This window comes from Bombus vosnesenskii, unplaced genomic scaffold (assembly GCF_011952255.1).
Source record: "Bombus vosnesenskii isolate JDL3184/JDL3185 unplaced genomic scaffold, Bvos_JDL3184-5_v1.1 scf7180000013272, whole genome shotgun sequence".
Classification (NCBI taxonomy): Eukaryota; Metazoa; Arthropoda; class Insecta; order Hymenoptera; family Apidae; genus Bombus; species Bombus vosnesenskii.
Genome location: NW_022882930.1, coordinates 6496628 through 6515388, shown reverse-complemented (window position 1 = coordinate 6515388; position 18761 = coordinate 6496628). Strand labels below are relative to the sequence as shown.

At 37.1% G+C, this 18761-nt stretch overlaps 1 protein-coding gene across 4 annotated transcripts in view; it reads left to right on the top strand.

Moving 5' to 3' along the window:
• LOC117231209 (nephrin) overlaps positions 1–18761 on the top strand; it is a 483663-nt gene that overhangs the window by 379557 nt on the left and 85345 nt on the right. For all 4 annotated transcript variants that reach the window (XR_004492918.1, XM_033489407.1, XM_033489406.1 and 1 more), the window contains exons 2-3: positions 584–727; positions 5031–5204. Coding sequence is in view for 3 of the 4 variants with exons in the window: in XM_033489407.1 (XP_033345298.1) it covers positions 584–727; positions 5031–5204 (318 nt within the window). In the remaining variant the exon portion in view is untranslated. The remainder of the gene's footprint in view (positions 1–583; positions 728–5030; positions 5205–18761) is intronic.

Here is an 18761-nt window from a genome sequence, read left to right as displayed (position 1 = left end):
CGTTTAATCATTTCATATTATTTCCTAAACTAACGTTCAGAGAGAGTTTCATTTCGAGAACGAGAAAGCTAAGATATCTTGACTTTGTTTTTCAAATACATATGTCAATTAACAAATTGACTTTCTTTTTATTCGTGTCTCTTTGACACGAGAATTTTGCCATCGACCAGATAAAATAAAGGATAACGTATATTCGATACACAAAGGACCAACTAAACTAAATTAGCCTCAAAATATAGAAACTATTGAAACTATCAGAATCTCATATATACACATCGATATGTTTTACACGCGGGACCATAATGATAACGTTATCAAATTTAGAATTCATTTTAATTATCGACGAATATATATTTAGAAAATTGAAAGATTCTGTTTCTTCGAAAATGTTATTTACACGATCCAATGTAAAACTCGTTTATTATATTGTACACGTATATTAGTGATAAAATTATTCTTTTTTATTTTTATATGAAAAATGTTTATTAGATACTCTGCGTGTGTTATTTCGTTTATATTCGTTATATATGTGTATTGCATTTGTCATATACTTATGTTCGTGTTGTTGCCAATGATGTTACAGGCGAAGGAGGACAATATTTCCGAGTGAGGCCAAGAAATAGTTCTGTCCTGGAAGGTGGTGAAGTGATGATACCCTGTGAGGTTGGGAACAGAGTTGGCATTGTACAGTGGGTAAAGGATGGCTTCGCTTACGTCATACAACCGAGTAAGTAAATCGACCTCACCCTCTGTTTATCTACGCTTCTTTTACGATCTCTCAAACGAATCTGAACTCTCAAGCATAAAAAGTTACTATCCTGTTCAAATGTCTACGAAGTATGTAATTCTATCTTAATGGAAAATCGCCAATGCGATACTAAAGCTAAACATTTACAAAATATAACGTTTCATAATTTATACCAAGTACGTAATTCCATTTCAGTCGAAAACACCAATATACTGAGATTTAACCCTTTCGCTTCGGCAGTCCAGTCCGCCGACAAATTGTTGAGAATTTTGGATCTTAATAGCCGAAATAATGGCATAGGAACACTAAATTTACACATGAAATTAATATTAGAATAGTTATATATTTATTTGACAGACGATTTCAAAGATATTCATCGATACACGCTTGCACGCTTCTCAGCACTTTCTTCCATACCCGACTGTTAACCGACTGAACAGTTTACATTCGTTTGTTTTCGAGACGCCGCGTACGCACATACTTCCACACACTGATATTCAGATGCATGTATCACTATTACGCAGCTAGTCTAGTCTAGCACACAAAATTATACAAATAACAAAATAACGAAATAACAAAACGAAAGAGGGCTACGTCGTGCATTATATTTAAAAGCGGTTTAGAAGTCGAGGAATTCCATCGCAACTAAACAATAAAATTATTAAGGAAAGTAACGAGATATTAGGATAGGAAAGAGGACTTAAATAACTGGAGGGCGATTAAACTTCTTTGGAATAACGACCGAAATAGGACACTGCGTCACTGTGACCGAAATGTCACCGATTTTAATTAGCACGTGAAGCTGCTCGATCGCAAGAATCTTAGGAACGAGAACGTTCATCTCGATTTCCAACAATTATTAACTTTCGCTGGCACGGCCGGCGATAAAGTAAAAGTAGAGCGCGCGTTTCTGCGGATAGTAAGAAAACCCCTCGAATTTTCTTCGCCATCGTCTACATTACGGAATCTTTGGGAACTTCGTTTCGGTAACTTCATCTTGCCCGTTCATTAAAACGGTCCATTAGTAACCGCGACGTAAATGGAGCAGAACTATCTTAATGTCTTTACGCGTTCCATCATTTTTGCAAAATAAATCTTCAGAAACGACGTAATCTCCGGATGGTGTGTGTAGCAACGTCAATTTTCGACGTGATATTTCGAAAGTGTCGCGAACGCCACAAAAGCTACATACTCGTCAGTGTCACGGTTTTCAGGTCTCTCTGCTGGTATTATTTGATTCTCAGGCTGGATATGGATCTCGTAGGGAACCGGTAGCGTAGCGAGGGAAAAGAGTAATTAGAGCCTCGACTATCGAAACCCTTTATTAGCCGCCCTTTTCTCTCCACGTTCGTCGCTGGATGGCCTAAATTATTCAACCGAATTCGAATGTGTGCGTAGCTTGGAAAAAGAAAAAGAGGACGAAGCACGAAACTGTCATTAGGAGAATTGCTTGGTCGAAAATGGCAGGTGAATTGCGGAATTAGAATTGCGGCGTAAAGTACAGAAATTCGACAAACATCATTTGGGAATGTAGGGAGGCGAAAGTGTCGCGTAAGAATGAAGCGTTGGTAGTTTTCAAAATTGTAAATGCACCACCTGTGGATAAATTAACAGATTTTTGGCAAATGTTGAGATTAATCTGTTTAATCGTCGATAATTTTGATATTATACGCAGCATTGTAACTAAACAAGTACGATTATGGTATTGGAAATATTAAAAAATTGGAAACAACGTTCGGTACGTTTCATATCTCAATGCGTTGTAATAATAAATTTATCAATACGATGTAATTGAACTATAAACGAACACTGATTAGTAGATTATGCTATAATGATGTAATTTAATGTGATGCAGGATATTATCCGAGACTATGTTATCACAGACTATAGCTCTAATAAATAAATCACAGCGACATCGTTCGACTTCTAGGGATTAAATTTGCCATCGTGATATTTGAAATATTGCAAGATTAATTCTGTATCTGAATAAAAGAAGAGAAAATAAATTCTGCGGGTCAACGATACAATATTAAAGTATACAATGATATTTAAAAACACAAATAAATTGCTGGAAAAATGCGCAAGCGGGATAATTTGCCAACTTTGTTACGAGGTTATTTATCAAAAACATACACATATATTTGTATTATTTCCTTAATATTATTGTTATTATTATTATTATTTGAAATAGGAGACAACCATTTAGATTGAACAAGAAAAAAGGTCACACGAGCGAATGAAACGAAAACGTAACTTAACAGTTTCAGAGGAAATTGTCGTTGCTCTTTTATAAAAAAAAATCTAGTATCGTCCAAAGCAATTTTTGCTGGAAACCATTTTTAACACATTGAACGCGCGGCAAGTTACGAGAAGATGCAGCATCTGTCGTATTACTTATAAAATGTGTCTGACAGGAGACCGTCCATTTTCACTGTTACGTACATCGTCTTTCTTTTTCTCTTTTGCCCTTCAACAGCACAAGACGCTCATAGTTGGTTTTTTTTTTTTTTTCAAAAACGATAACCACGCTCCGAAATCTGTTCGTACTGTTCGTGCGAACGAACGAAATTTCTGACACGCAAATTCATCAACGACCTCCGAGTCATGGTACTTCGGATCACAAACGAAAAATCGAAGGAAACACTCGGGCAGGAGGTTTCGATTAAAGAAATTTCGAGGTTTCGAACTTACGAGTTAAAAGGCCAATTTCGAATTTTCACGATCGTAGCCGAGAATGTTTCTTTTGTACGAGATCGCATTAGAAACAGCGAGCTGTCCGACTTTCGAATATCTAGCCGTGGCAAAACTTTTGACGACAAAGGCAAGGTTGACAGAAGGTAATGGCCGCCATAAAGCCGTACCGTTCCATCGATTTTGCATACATCACCGCTTTTATCGAAACGCAAGTGGCAGTACGTTCCAGTATTTCCCGGCGAACGTGTGTCTTTACTCTGTATATAGAAACGCTGCTCGTTTAGTTTACGACGTATCGTTGAGTTATGATACGGCCTTAACGCGTCGCAGTTGAGATCCTTCTTTTTTTTTTTTTTTTTCTTTTCCTATGATCGGGGACGTTTGCGTAATAATTATTGGAAAATGGCGATATTCCTGGAATATATCGGAATGGATGTAGAGAACATTTTCATTGGCTTATTTTACTCGGAACGTTAAACCGTGAACTATTTATTTTGAGATTTCTGTCTCTTTGCTTGGGTTTGGAATAAAATAATATACGTCCAATAGTATAATATAATATTATATGGTGGTTGTAGCATGAATAAAAGTATAAAATTGGATGAATAATATTTAGATAACGAATATAGGAAGATAATATGATGATAAAGGATAAAATTGCAATAATAAGTATGAAATTACGGATAAGGTACTTAGAGCTTCATTTTCAAAATGATAGACAAAGAGATACGAACGTTATTAAACGTTCGTCTTTTTAATCGAGAGAAATTGGATTAAAGTATCTTTGGCAATATGAAAGAAAAAAGTTAATTTAATGAGAATCTTTCTCGAAATTATCAATCTATTTTTCAATCGATGTACGTTTATACCGAGACGATCGATGATGAAGATAATTGGTCTACGAAGTTAAAATAAAAATCACCCCATCGTAACGCAGGAAGATTTTAATGAAACACCCTCGTGAAAACGTTTAAGCCGCAGTAATACCCTTTTTCAATTTCGCTCTTTAGGACTGTAACAATCCCCATTTTCCTATAAAGAGGGAGCAAGGTTGAACATAAAGCTAGCGATTATTCTTCCTCGTCGTTTGTTTTCTTGATCGAGACCTTTGACGTTTCCCCTTCTATTCAAGCAACTTGTGTTTTACCTAAAACATGTACATAAATAGAAGATTCTCAAACTCGTGAGCTGTTGTTGCTAAAAGGAATATTTAAAAATGTACAGGAGTTCTTTAGCGAATTTAGTAGCGTTCTATTCTACAATATTTTAAATGTATCCTTCCACGGTAGAGTTAATTCTTCTGCTCTATGTTAAATATTAATTCGATTAAGATATATAGTTTTTAATTTTACTCGTGAGTCATCTGATTAACGTCCAATTGTCAAGAAATAGATGACACTTCTATAAACGCTACTGATACCGAAGAATAGAAAAACAAAATTATGAAAATATTCTCGATGACAGACGAGAAGATTCTTAAAACCGTTAAAGCGATGATTACTAAGATTACGAATTAAATTAAACGCGAAGAAAAGTAAATTTAAGAGGAATAAACGTTTCGTTTCTCTTTTTTTTTTTTGTTACACAGGTGGAGAAATCGTCGGGCACTCGCGATTGAGACTGATAGGTGATCAAAACAACGGAATCTACAATCTGAAGATCACAGACGCTTCTTTGACGGACGATGGAGAATATCAGTGCCAAGTTGGACCATATTTGCGCATTAAATCGATCCGTGCCAACGCTCATCTCGTCGTCATCTGTGAGTACACCACCATCTTCTCTTTCGATTTTAAATGTTTCAAATGTCACTGGTGGATTCTCGATTTAACGGCCGTTACAATTCCTCCCGTTTACAAACCATTCAATGTGTTTTTTCTCGCGTCTACGTTAAAAGAGTCGTCCGTTCGTTGATTTCGATATAGAAATGAAATTCCGCTGAGAGAGAACGAAGAAAAAAACCGGGGCAGAGCGGACGGTTGGAAAGATTTAGCTTGAAAAGTTGGTTAGAGTTTGGAGATTTATGCTATAATATAATTTTGATGATTCCGGAAAAAAGTTTGAATCTTGGAGAAGAAGCGTTAAATTGAAGAGCATTCTGAGGCGATTAAGAGTTTCCCCGACTTCTTTGGAAACTCACTTTCTTACCGGACAATCATTTTTCTGAGAATAACCCATCGTTTAAATAATATTTTGTTTAACGAAAGAAGAACCTTTTCTATGTTTCATTCGACATTCTGAACTCTGATTTTACTATATTTCTAATTCATACCTTTTATACAGGGTGGTTGGTAATTGGTGGTACAAGCGGAAAGGGGGTGATTCTAGGCAAAAAAGGAAGTCGAAAATATAGAATAACATCTTTTTTTTTTAATTTTTCCATGGAGACAACGATCTACAGTGAGATCCGTTATAACGAGACGTGATAAAGCGCACGCGTACCGAGCGAAAATTCAAAGTCGATTTTCTCGAAAACAAAGCCTCGAACGAAAAATTTTTATTCTATATTTTCGACTTCTTTTTTCGCGTAGAATCACCCTTTTTCCGCTTGTACCACCAGTTACCAACCACCCTGTATATTATCGAATTTATCATTGTGTTAGATTGGTGCATACGAGATGTTGTCTCTTCGAATTTTATGTTTAACGGATCGAACAAACTAAACTTTACTTTACTCGTCATTTTTCTACTACATCGAAGAAAAAGTTTACCATTAATTACATGCATCCAATGTTAACAAGAATCAAAATCCCATTATTCGCGATTATGAATATTCACGTGATCTTTTTACATGAATTGCATTTTTAGTACATAAATTATGTTGAAAGAACAAAGTTAATCGCTGGCAAGCTATCGTACAGAGATTAATATTATAAGGATTAATTAAATATACTATACATTTCGTAGAAGCTATTTGCAGTTAAAAACCCGATATATCTAACTTATTAATCTTTTCCCAATTACATTGGAAGTTTACAGCTTTCATTTTCCTTCACTTTGTTCCTTTCTAAAAGTAACATGTAAATTTCGATTAAATGCTAGATATTTTTCGCTATTTCTAGCGAATAATCGAGAATGTATAGTACACCCTTGTTTTGTTATTTTCCCCGCCATTGTCCCGCGTGAAAAATGAAGCGCCACGTTGATCGCCTTTACGTGAATAGCTATAAAATTATACAAGATATTTTGCGACACCCTGGTTGCCAGCAACACGAACAAAAGGCCAGGTTATTCTCTAAGCAAAAAAAACGCGGTAATTCATGCGGCCCATACAAGCATTATTCATTAAGTCCATTAGCGTCCAGAAACGCGATTTTGGAAGCTTTCAGCCATTGAAGCGAAATTTAAATATCTTTTAAATTCCGAACGAAAATTTTCTACGTGTAAAAAGATCTTGTAAATTAAGAGAAATAATCTGTTTCATTTATATAGCAAATTATATACGTAGTATCTCGTACTATCACAAACTGGGTAATTTATTCGGTTAAATTTATCAAACATTTTTATCAACAGATTTTTATCGATCTATGCATACGTATCTTTAATATTAATTTCTCAGAAGCAGAGATTTTTTTCACAAAACTTGCTTCGATTTATCGCTAAAAGACATTACTTTGGACCGAGTAGGTCGTCACTCTTTTCAATTATGTTATGTTGAAGTATTGGGTTGTCAAAAAAGTTTCTTTCGTTTCATAAGGTGATAATAGATGAACAGTAATTTCTGTTTTATATTATTTTATTGAATAAGTATGATCCATCTCGTTATATTTCTATTATTATGTTCGTGGATAATTCAAAATAAAACATTGTGCTTCTATTATTTTATTGAATTAAGTATGATCCATCTCGTTATATTTCTATTGTTATGTTCGTGTATAATTCGAAATAAAACATTGTGCTTCTATTATTTTCTTATAAAACGAAAGAAACCTGCCGGACAACCTAATACATCCTTCCCATCATTGAAGAATGCTCATTGTTCTCGAACAAAAAAAAAAATTCAACAATATTATACTCGTAACGTATTTTCCCCTTTCATCTTCGTATAGAATACAATCCCCTAACAAGGATAAAGAAACGAAGAGTTACAAGCTTAGTAAAATAGATAAACCCGTCAAACGCAACCTTTAAACCTTGCCATAAAAACGGACAAAAGAAGAAGAACCGCAAGTTGGAAGCTACTCGACCAATCTGAAATTAACAGAGGTTAAAGTTGATAAAACGGTGGTTGAAGCAAAGCCATTTATAGCTCAGTCGTTCGAGGTTGCATTCTCGAATTTCATGACACCGTGCGAATCGGCCGCACCGGTTCGTAGAACAATGGCTCTTCCCGCGTTATTAAGAACGCTTCGACGAATCCGGTTCGAATAGTCGGCGCGAAACTCGACGAAAGTCCGATACAATCACGCTCGTTGATGCGGTCAACTTGGCGCGTTAACAAAGACATTCCCCGGCAACTTATTGGAAAGTCGACGTCGAAGGTGGTAAACCGTGATTAGCGTAAACCTTCGGGTGGCCGCCTCCTAGTCGAGGAACTAGAGTTGGCTAGAGTTTAGAAAACGACGTGTTTCCCGATCCGATGCACGAAACCTCTCAGTGAAGATCGAACGTAAAGTTTCGCGAATTTGTTTCACCCCTCGCACTATCTTCGCCCTTCTTCTTCTTCCCCTTTTTCTCGAAACGGTGTTTCGAAAAGAAGATTGAAAACATGGTGCGATCGTTTCGCGAGGGCAAGATATTTCGAAAGGCAGATTCTTGTTAAAAGTGTTTGTGATGTTACCAAGTATCGAAATTGAAGGCAGAAGTTTGATATTTCGTGTAGGTTATAAGCTAAGCGGTTGGAAATCTCCGACAGAAAAATAACGTAAACAGTGAATATTTCCTTTATTTTTCGAATGGTTTTATTTTAATAACGAGAATCCAGTGAGTTTCGATATTTTGCAAACACAGAAATTACAGCGAAAGAGGGAGTTCGGAGTAAAAAGTATTCGATACGTTTCTAAGAAGTCGAATTTCGTTATTTTGCTGAGGAAAATCGTATAGGTTTAAATAATTTTTAAACGAGTAAACGATTATCGACAGACCCGATTAAGAGACAGTTTAGCCTAGAAATCGCACAAAAATATTCAGTCTCTTTTACCGTATAAATATTCACCGCTTCCGAAAGATTAAATTACTTTTTATTTGCATAAAGAGAATTAGACATTGTATGGGAAAAATCATTTATAAATTCCACAGATATAATTTTGTTCCAAATTTTGCAAGCTCTTCAAACAGGCGAACTTTATCTGTAATGTAACGAACGATTCTTATAGGAAATTGCATAGAAATTGGAAAATTTTATTTCGCGACAAATTCTACGCCAGTAAACCGCACGCTTACAAAGTCGTGGACATAGAGTTCGAAACTTCCGTTGGCTAAAGAAACGAGGAGAAAGAGAGAGAGAGAGAGAGGAAGACGTAAGAAGTGTCCCAAGGCGACAAGGAAACATCTTCCTGAATCGTGCCTTTCCGTGGTCACAGTTCTCTCTCTGAGTCGTCGTCTGCTTTCCCTCTCGTCCCTCATTCTTTTACTTTCCTGTTTATTTTTCTTTTTCTTCTTTTCTTCTCCAATGCCCACGGCCACGTGTACTAAGCGCAAGCAACGACGACACTCGCCGGTCAACACGTTTCCACGCTTCGCGGAAACCGCGGACCGGTTCACCGGAAGGCAAGCAACTCCTGGTCGACGACGATCAACGTCTTCGTGTTTCATCGTGAAATATTAAAGGCTCGTCAAAAAAGAGAAACGTCGTTCGAACGACGAACGCAATATTTCTGGCCGTTTCGATCGGAAAACGTTCCTTCGCTTCTGGTGAAACCGATTTCGTCGGGTCAATGGGATATTTTATTACAAATTTCTATGCGAACGAAGGTGGATCGAGTGGTTCGATTCGAACGTTAGAATGTGACGGTTTGAATCGGTTTGGATCAAAGAGAACGGATTTTTTAAGCGATCAGATGTATCTTTTCGTTGAATTTATTTGACGCAAATATAACAATTCTTAATTTGTCTAGATCCAATTTACGTTATAACTTGCTAATTAAAAATTATATATCGTAACGATATCATACATTGTTATATTTATACGTATTAAAAATATCGTTTCATGCTCTGACATCGCAATAGTCAAGACAAATTATCTTTCCTTCTCATTCGTTTCTAACGTCTAATCTGAAAACAGATTTTCGAAAATTAAAGGAGTAGAATTACAATTTATCGAGTCACGTACATGAAGCATTTGTTGATCAAACCGATTAAAAATAATAAGAAGCGTGCTGGGCGAGTTAAGAAATTGTTAACGAGAAAGTTGAGAGTCCTTCTTTGTTCCTTCGTGAGGTTAATGAACGTTTCACCCTTTCTTGCCAAGTTATCCTTTATAAAGGCAAACCTAAATCTTAAAGGAGGAACTGCGATAAGAGTCCGTAGGTGTGGATAATGACACTGTTTTGTCATCGTTATAAAACTAACGGCAGTTTAATGTACAAACGTTAACGGTAAAAACTTTCAGAAAAGAGATTCTAATTTCTTTTTATCACCTTCTTCGCTACAACCGTTGCGTTCAACAACTTTCCCATAGCAGACATAAGTGTTCCTGCGATCCTTCTCGTATCATCGAATACTTTCGGGAATTGTTTAAATTCTCCTAAACGAAGCTCTCTTAACGTAGCTTAAGATATTCTGTTAAAGATTCCACGCGATACTCCTTTTCTAAACTGATACTAAACTTATCGATAATTTTCTAAAAATAAATCGCTCCGAAGAAAAACGACGTGTCCAATCAACCTTCTTCCTTCATATTGCCAAGCTTTCGCAATATCCAAAGTAGAAATTAAAAGAACAGTTAAGAAATCAACGAGCTTAACCCTTGTTTTTTATTGTCAATGAATAAGCAATAAATGTTGTCACCCCTCCTAAGGTAAAATTTCAAAGAAAGCAAATCATCCGGAAGAAGAACAACATACCCAGCAATTAACATTCTTTCCTCGTACCACCAAACCTGAAAGTATCCAACATAAACTTCAACTTTCTGTATCGACAAGCTTACCTCGGTCTACCATAATCGCCAATAAATGTTCTTCCTAAAAATTCTTTAATATAAAACTCTAAAGAAAACTTGGGTTGTTACAAACAAAAAACGTTCTTATATTCTTTAACAGAAGATTGCAGAGGAAAGAAATTTTCCTACTACCAAACTTACGAATATCCAACAAAGGATAAACTACGAAAATCACAAAGCTTATCAATCTACACCATTCTACCATTACCACCAACGAATGTCCTTCAATTCTTTGATATAAAACTGTTCTACCATGAAACATAGAAGTAGCCGATAAAAAAGATGGAACTTACGAAACCACCAATTTTGCCTGTGTGTAGTATCGCAGCCAGCAAATATCGCCAAATTTTCTTCCACGAGACTTTCAATAAGACGAATCACCGTGGAAAAAGACGGTGAAGTTACACGGATCATCGCTAAGGAAACAATCGTGCTATCTTCGAGGTATCCATGAAAAACCGATACGTCGTTCGCTACGTCATAAACTGTGATACGAATCCGTCTCACAGCGTGAATACCTGTGTGCACTTTGCCGACGTTTTACTACGTGAACGTAGAACGTAGAACGTTCGATCTACGATGGTGGCTGTCCTACGTGAGCCAGTTGAAATCACGCGCGATGAACACACGGCGATCCTGTGTAGCGCCTTTGTAAACGACACGGGGTTTCCACGTATCCGACCCCACGGGTCGTACGTGTCCGGAAAAAGAACGCAGTGAACGACGTAGAACCGGTGAACAAAGGGGGTGAAGGGGTAAGGACACGAGAAAACTGATACGAAGAGAGTTCGATCGATGGAAAGTTGGCCGGCAAACTATATCACCTTTCCACGGATAAATATTTTATGACATTCAATCCAGCGTCGTTCTCTCTGCTCCCGCAGTGTGTGTTTCTCGTTGTTTTTCTTTAGCAAACCACGTATCCCATGGTCGTCGCACATCTTAAAGTATCCTAGAGGATATCCTTTATTATCGATAGACGGTTCACATTTATACAAATTCATATTGTAGTACCGTGGACGAGGAGCCTGGGGGGTGTCGGGCGAATTATAAACAAGCGGTTGCGGAATATGTGCGTGATGGGGCTGAGACAAAAGACGTGAGGGTAAAACAAAAGATAACGAGTTGCTAAGGGACAAAAACGAATTAACAGTCATTGTTTTTTTTTTTTATTTAATTCTTTACATTCACAATTTGGACATTTGGTAGAATTTTTTAGCTGTTTGATTATCATGTGGGTGGCTACCCCCAGCGGGATACCATCTTCGTGTTTGTTAGGTTGTGTCCTTTGTGAGGTCTGCTGAGTGTTTCCTTTTCAGTCTTCTATCCATGCTTGAGGTGTTGATCGTTTCCACAGCTAGCCGGTTTGGGTGTGTTCCTATTCTTTCTTTGTATTTTCCTGCGTATCTGCTGATTTCCTCTTTGACCGTTGGTATTCCCAGGTCCTTCCGTATATCCTCGTTTCTAACATACCATGGGGCGCTTGCTATTGTTCTAAGAATTTTAGCTTGTACTGTCTCTATTTTGTTTATATGGCTCATTACTGCCGTGGCTCATTGCTGCTGTCCCCCATAGTGGTATTATGATCGTTTTGTATATTTTTAATTTATTTTCCAAGCAGTCATTGTGAGTTGAGAAGTCAGAGAGTGCGAATTGCGTTGTCGAGAGAGCGTTGCTAGCTACTACGTCTGGCGACACTCTATCTAGACCAGGCCACACACCGCGGGCAAGATTTTTTTTTTTATTATTATTCAATTTATACTTTACAATTTGTCCAGCTGGACATTTGGTAAATGCGGGCAAGATGGCAACCCGATCTCCTCACATCTTCACTGCGTACCCTCAATAGTCTTACGGACTTACCATAAATCTCAGGAATTTTTTAGCTAAGGTCTTTCAGGCCGAACAAACATCTCTTTACTAAATCGTTTTCTAAAAGTTTACTCTTTACTACGGGAAAGTTAGTTTTCTCACGTATGATCCTTCCCACTAGCAACTCTCTCTCGGGAGCGGTTAGCACCCTTCCTCACCCACCAACCTAGAAAATTAGCCAATTAACAGCGAAGTCTTTCCCAACGAAAACTTGTCCTTAACAAATCAGCTCTTTTCGTGTCATTAGACCCTCCCATCGCAAGCTTTCCTCCGCAGCATCATCTTCACAGAGAGTCAGTCTTTATGCATTTTCTGAACCGTCATCATCTAAGCTTACGTCGCGTACTACACATTGTAACTTTGGCTGTCAATCGAAACTCGATTATACTTTATCTATACTATATCAATTTATATCTCTCTAGTCAATAAGTTGTTTGAATAAACTTTAACCTAATACCTGTTAATTCAGTGCATATTCAATTGAACCACCCCTGTTATCATAATAGAAATAAGGGGATCGATCAGTTCGTGGCGTCGATTATTTAATCGTAACGGGAATTTACAACTCTCGTTGACGTGCCATCTCGCGATCGCGTCTCTCCGCAAACGGTCGAAACACTGGCGTTGTCGAGAGAGCGTTGGATCCGTGGTGACTAGAGTTGCAAATTAACTATCTAGTTGTCTTAATTATAATGCGTTATTGTGATTAGTTCACGTTAAACAACCATCGTTTCCTGTTTAATCAACGTCTGTTTAATCCATTTATTGTAAATAAACTAATTGTAGTAAAGAACCTACAATATTTTTGCGAATATATATTCGAAAGTGGAGCCTACCTTTGCAATTATTTTATCGGTGAAACTGTAGAAATGTTGCTTCTTCTTCGATTTCGATGACTTCTCCGCGTGTTGTAAAGAATCAACGTTTCGAAGAATTTTTTTCTGTATATGTAAATAGTAGATCGGTCACGGGATAGAGAAAATCGCGAGATATTCGCTAAAAGTTGTCGATATCGCTACGGTGAATTTAATCTCTAATTGTGCGTATTGTATTTAGGATATTTTGTATATTGTTGCATATTATATGCACTCTGTGCATTTCTCAAATTTTCTATAAATGCATAAAAATCCGCGATTTATTAATAAATCTCTGATAGTAGCCTGAATTTAATAGCAACCTAGTAGTATAATCTAATACTAAGATAGAGCTATTTGGATTCGAAGATTATTCGAGTAAATAATTTCCGCCAAATTCGATTATGGACAATTTTTAAGGCTAGTTGATTGGTTACTAGCGGCCTGATAAACATGCGAAATATCGTTTATTTGCATTGACAGCTCTTGTATCGTATACTTCTAAACAAATTATAATGATGACTTACGTAATTATAGTGACGAGTGACGGTAAATAGGCGAAGTATACCACTATAGTACGGCAACCCTAGTAACAGTAAATAGCTCAAACGATTTGCGCGACTCTCAGAACTCGACGATAAAGTAAAGTGTTATCAGATTTATCACGGTAAGCAAGAGAAATTGGGAACGGTAAGCATCACGCGAAGAAAGTAAATTTTATTCACTCGAGAAATTTCTCTCTTTCTTTTTCCTTGCAACCCACGAGGCAGAAGAAGAGAGACGGGAAAGGCAATGATGTTCCCGGCTGGATTGTTATTTTCCAAGTCCTTTTTTCCTCTCACCATCGTTCAGAAACATGTAATTACGCAGCCAATGTTCTTTCAGGTCTAATTTTCTAGCAGCAAAGGAACAGCGAACGCCTGCACGCCGGGCATTTATTACTCTTTTCGGGATACTTGCCTGGCCTCGGAAAAAGATTCACTGTTGCACGTCTCGCACTTTCTCATTTCTTTTGTATTCCCACGGCGACGATAATGGACAAGAGAAACGAAAAAGGATCGACCAGAGGCGGTCTGCTTTTCAACCTCAATTACACTAGTTTAATAACTTATGGATCATTTGATCCTCCGCGAAACCCAAAGGGAAAAACCTTCTCGATAATTCTTCGATAATTCTCCGTTTACCAATTATCTTATTATTGTTTGTCTTATAATTTAGTCCCGTACATCGTAAAGAAGTTCCCTCCCACAATTTTGTGGTAATTAAGTATGAAAAAATAATGTAAATTGTATCGTGAAAGACTTATCCATCGTTGTCACGATATAGGCAAGATCCTCCTCGATGCTTCGATAATTCTTCGTTTACTAATTATCCTTTTCGATTTTTCTTCCCATTCAAGCTACCTACATATCGTGTAAAAATTTTCGTCTTCGCTTTTGTGATAATAAATTTAAAAACGATGGTGTAATTTATATCGTGGGAGGGACATTTCGTCTTCTACGAGACACAAGGAAAAACCCTTCTCGATGTTTCGATAATTTTTCGTTTACCAATTCTTCGCTTTCTCGATAAGCAATTTATAGACAGAACGTTCCAAAATTTAAATCTCCCTCTCTCTACCATCATCTGTATATATAATCTAAAAACTAATGTAGAAATTCCACTACGTAAATGAATCTCTTTCTCTCTCTCTCTCTCTCTCTTTCTCTCTCTTTCTCACTCTTCGCATCTGATATATCTTTTGTACAAGATACCGAGTGCGAACAGAATCAAGGAGTAACTTTGCAGACCATGAGCACCGACCAATGTTTGAAGAATAAAAAAAAGAGAAAAAGGAAAGGTTGCAAAAAGTTGGTCTACGCAAAGTTGAGGGTAACTGTTGTAATTGGCGAGGCTTGGAGTTCCTTAAAGAACACCGCTCCATTTACAATCGCGGCGTTTTCTCGACTTTGGTTGTTTCAGTTTCGCGTTACTTCGCCGGAAACAAGAGCGGCCGAGCGAAAATGAAGGCAGCAAAGGCGACAAAACCAATTACTTCCGCCTTCGCCCAACGACGCTCGAATTCCATGAATGAAAAGCGCAAGAACCATGGTTGGCGAATGTTGCGCGAGAAAAGAGAGGGAGAAAAAAGAAGGAAGAAATGGGCCGACTAAGCTTGCGTCATATTAAGGCTTTATTCTATGACTGGAGGCGCGTATGTCTGAATTTAAAAAAACGAAAGGAAGCAAAAAGCTGAAAGAACAGAGGAAAGTGTAAAGGGGAAATTACCTGTTAAGCCTTTAATTCCTTAAGGACTGCGGCAGTTTTTTACTATATACGTAGAAATACTTTGTTACGTTTATTAGAGTAACTTTCGCATAATTTCAAAATCTGTCGTTTGTGTGAATCGTTAAAACAATATATATGTGTGTGTGTGTGTACGTGTATGATGAGGAGAAAAAGGAGAAAAATTGTGGAGGGAGAGTATGTATCAGGATGAGGTTATTCAGCTTGCAAGATGTTTTTCATTCCTTGAGCGTGATGAGAGTTTTGTACAATTCTCGTGAAAATAAATTGCGACTACATATATTGAGTTTACTAGATTAACGTACCCTATTTCTAATAACAATTTTGTAATTTATAAATACAACATTAACGATATGCATATCGGGATTAGAAAGAAAGAAACAACCGAAGAAATGATGATTCTTATAGTCACGATCGATTATTTATATTCAAAGAACTAAGCGTTCAACCGGTCGATTTAGCAATCTTCTTTCGTTGCGGACAATCCCACGACTAATTTCTATCACTTTACGGCTGAAAAACTTTCCAAAATGTTCAAAGTATCTTCGAATTATATTAAGAAGCTGGATTCTCTCTTTTTAGTTTTGGTATTCAAACTGCATACTCAATTCATTTCGTAGTTTTCACTAACTTCTTAAAACATTCTATCATCAAATAAAGTTGCACAATATCCAACGAATATCTGATCGAACGCTATCCAAAGAAAAAGATCAAAAGGCCGCGCGTATAGTATGCATATAAAAAATTCAGCACGGCCGAGTGGATCTCGTGGGCGACGGGATATCACGAGCGAACTTCACTGACAGTTTGTTAAGCTCAAGGATATCGAATTTTATGGCTCCACGGGAAACGTGGAAGGTAGTCATTGCTAGTAGCGAAAAACCGTCTACCGCGGGAAAATTGAAATCTTAATTCTTAATATGGAAACCGGCCAGTCTTCTCTCCATTTTTCCGTCGAAAGAAATACAAAATTTGTTGTGTCATAGTTTTGAGCGTAAAAAAATAAATAAATTAAAGTGCAATACAATTACAGGAGCGCAGTGTAAAAGTCATTTCGAGTTGCTTGATTTATTTGATTGGTTTACGCGATACAACACCAATCTAAACTTATAGGAAGCGGGTATTCACCATTTTTTATTTCATCGCTGTTTCCTATCTTAATAATTGACAAATTGCTTCTTGTTACTCGTTTCGTTCAATCATTCGTCCATTTTCGAAAATGCAGAGATAACGAAAGAAGGAACCTGATATCAGACGTTTGGATCGCATTTGTCCGCCACGTTCTACGAATCTTCCGGCAGAAAAACTCGAAACGAACCGAGAAGTTGGCGAATTAAAAGGAAACAGTAACGTCCACCGTTTTCATCGGTTTGGCGCGACGCGCGGAGAAAAGTTGGTCGGATTCACGTCGGGTACGGATGGTTCAGGGGCATGTTTCGAAATATTGAAATTGATCCAATTTTCGGGCTACGGGAACGACTTTTCGGAACGGGAAATAGAGACACGGCGTGCACCGGCTGAATCGATTCGTTCTCACCGGCTCGACCCGTTATCCCGAGGCTTTTTCCGCTTCGACAGCTTCCCAAGGAAATTTCGGATGGACCACGTTAAAGGGGAAAAATACGATCAGCAGTTATTTAGGAATCGTATATCTTCGGCCTCGATTCGTCCACGAAATACGTAATTTCTTCTTCACAAGATCTTTTTCTCTTCTTTTAATTTCTCCTTCCTTTTTTTTTTTTTTTTGCAACATCTTTTCGCTCTGATTCACCCGTATACTGTATTTGTCGATTTATACGATTTCTCTCGAACAGGTGCCAACATTTGTTAATAAGTAGACTGCAAATTCTTGCGCTCAGATTCATATTTTTGAAAATATAATTAAGAAAATGGTGCAACTAGGTAGAACATTGCTTTATCTGCCAAGTATTCTACGTAAAAGTACTGTGTACTTACTGTACCATTTGTTTCTTCGTATTGCGTGTATTCCGTGGAATTTTGCAAAATTCCAAATTTCCCATGAATCCGCAGATATCCGCTGGTTTACCAGTAAGTGAGTGGTACAGGACGATTTATTGCACTTGCAAGTAACACACTTCGAAGCGTTCTTTGAAAGCTTTCATAGTCTTCGCTTGCAGTATGATCGAAGTTGATGGTGAAATAGTTTGAAACGAATGAAGATGATTTTACGCGCTTAGTACACGTCGATGTATCCTTTGAAAGTTTCGAAGGTGTCTTCGTCGTAGAATAGTTGAAATTTTCGTTTCGAACGAATGAAGATTAGTAATCGATTAGCTCGGAGCTTAATTGCTGGAATACTGGGTAGAATAAAGCGGTTTTGTGCAATTTCCATCGGAACGGGTTCAATATCCATTGTGGTTTCTATGAATTTTGCTGTGAACGATATATATGGTTTAATATTGGTAGCAATATTGGTAGAACTTATCATTTCACTCACGTGATTCAACCTATTTATATTTTATACGACATTGTCAATTTATTTTCATCTATGGAATACATTTTATTGATCAGATTTGTTTAAGGATCTATGGCACACTTTCTATTTATTGTGTAGATATATATATCGTTTAGTAAAGCATTTACAGATTTATTTTATTGCTTTGAATAACATTTTCATTTTATTTCTAGTAAAACACATTGACGAAATTGAAACGTGAATCTATAGAACACCCTGTACAGCTTGCGCATTCACCAAATGAAATTAGTATAGCCAATTGTACCGTCGATCGAATAATTTACCCGAATTCGAAGATTACAGGGAGAATCGATGTCATAGAATACCCATTTCGTACTCGAGACTCGAACAATATTATAGCAGATGCAAACTATGTGGAATGTTGGTGAATTAAAGCTTCAAGAAGTGACACCTAAAATTCTACATTCCGTTCTATAGAAGCAATTTAAATTTTAGGCTGCGAAGTAAATTAAACCTGTAAATTAGCTACCTCCAACACGAATTAATTAGAAGATGCAAATATTCACACAGTGCCCATAATACGCCAAACTATGTAAAATATTCAGAGTATCGCATCGTAATTTTAAAATTAGAATATTTCATAGGCAAAACAATTTTCTTTCTAGGATACGTTTAAAAAAATTGTTTTAATTATTTATAAAGAGACTTGTCTACCTAAATATCTTCGGTGTGACGATTACGAAGCAATAAAAGATGCGTAAAAAAGATGCG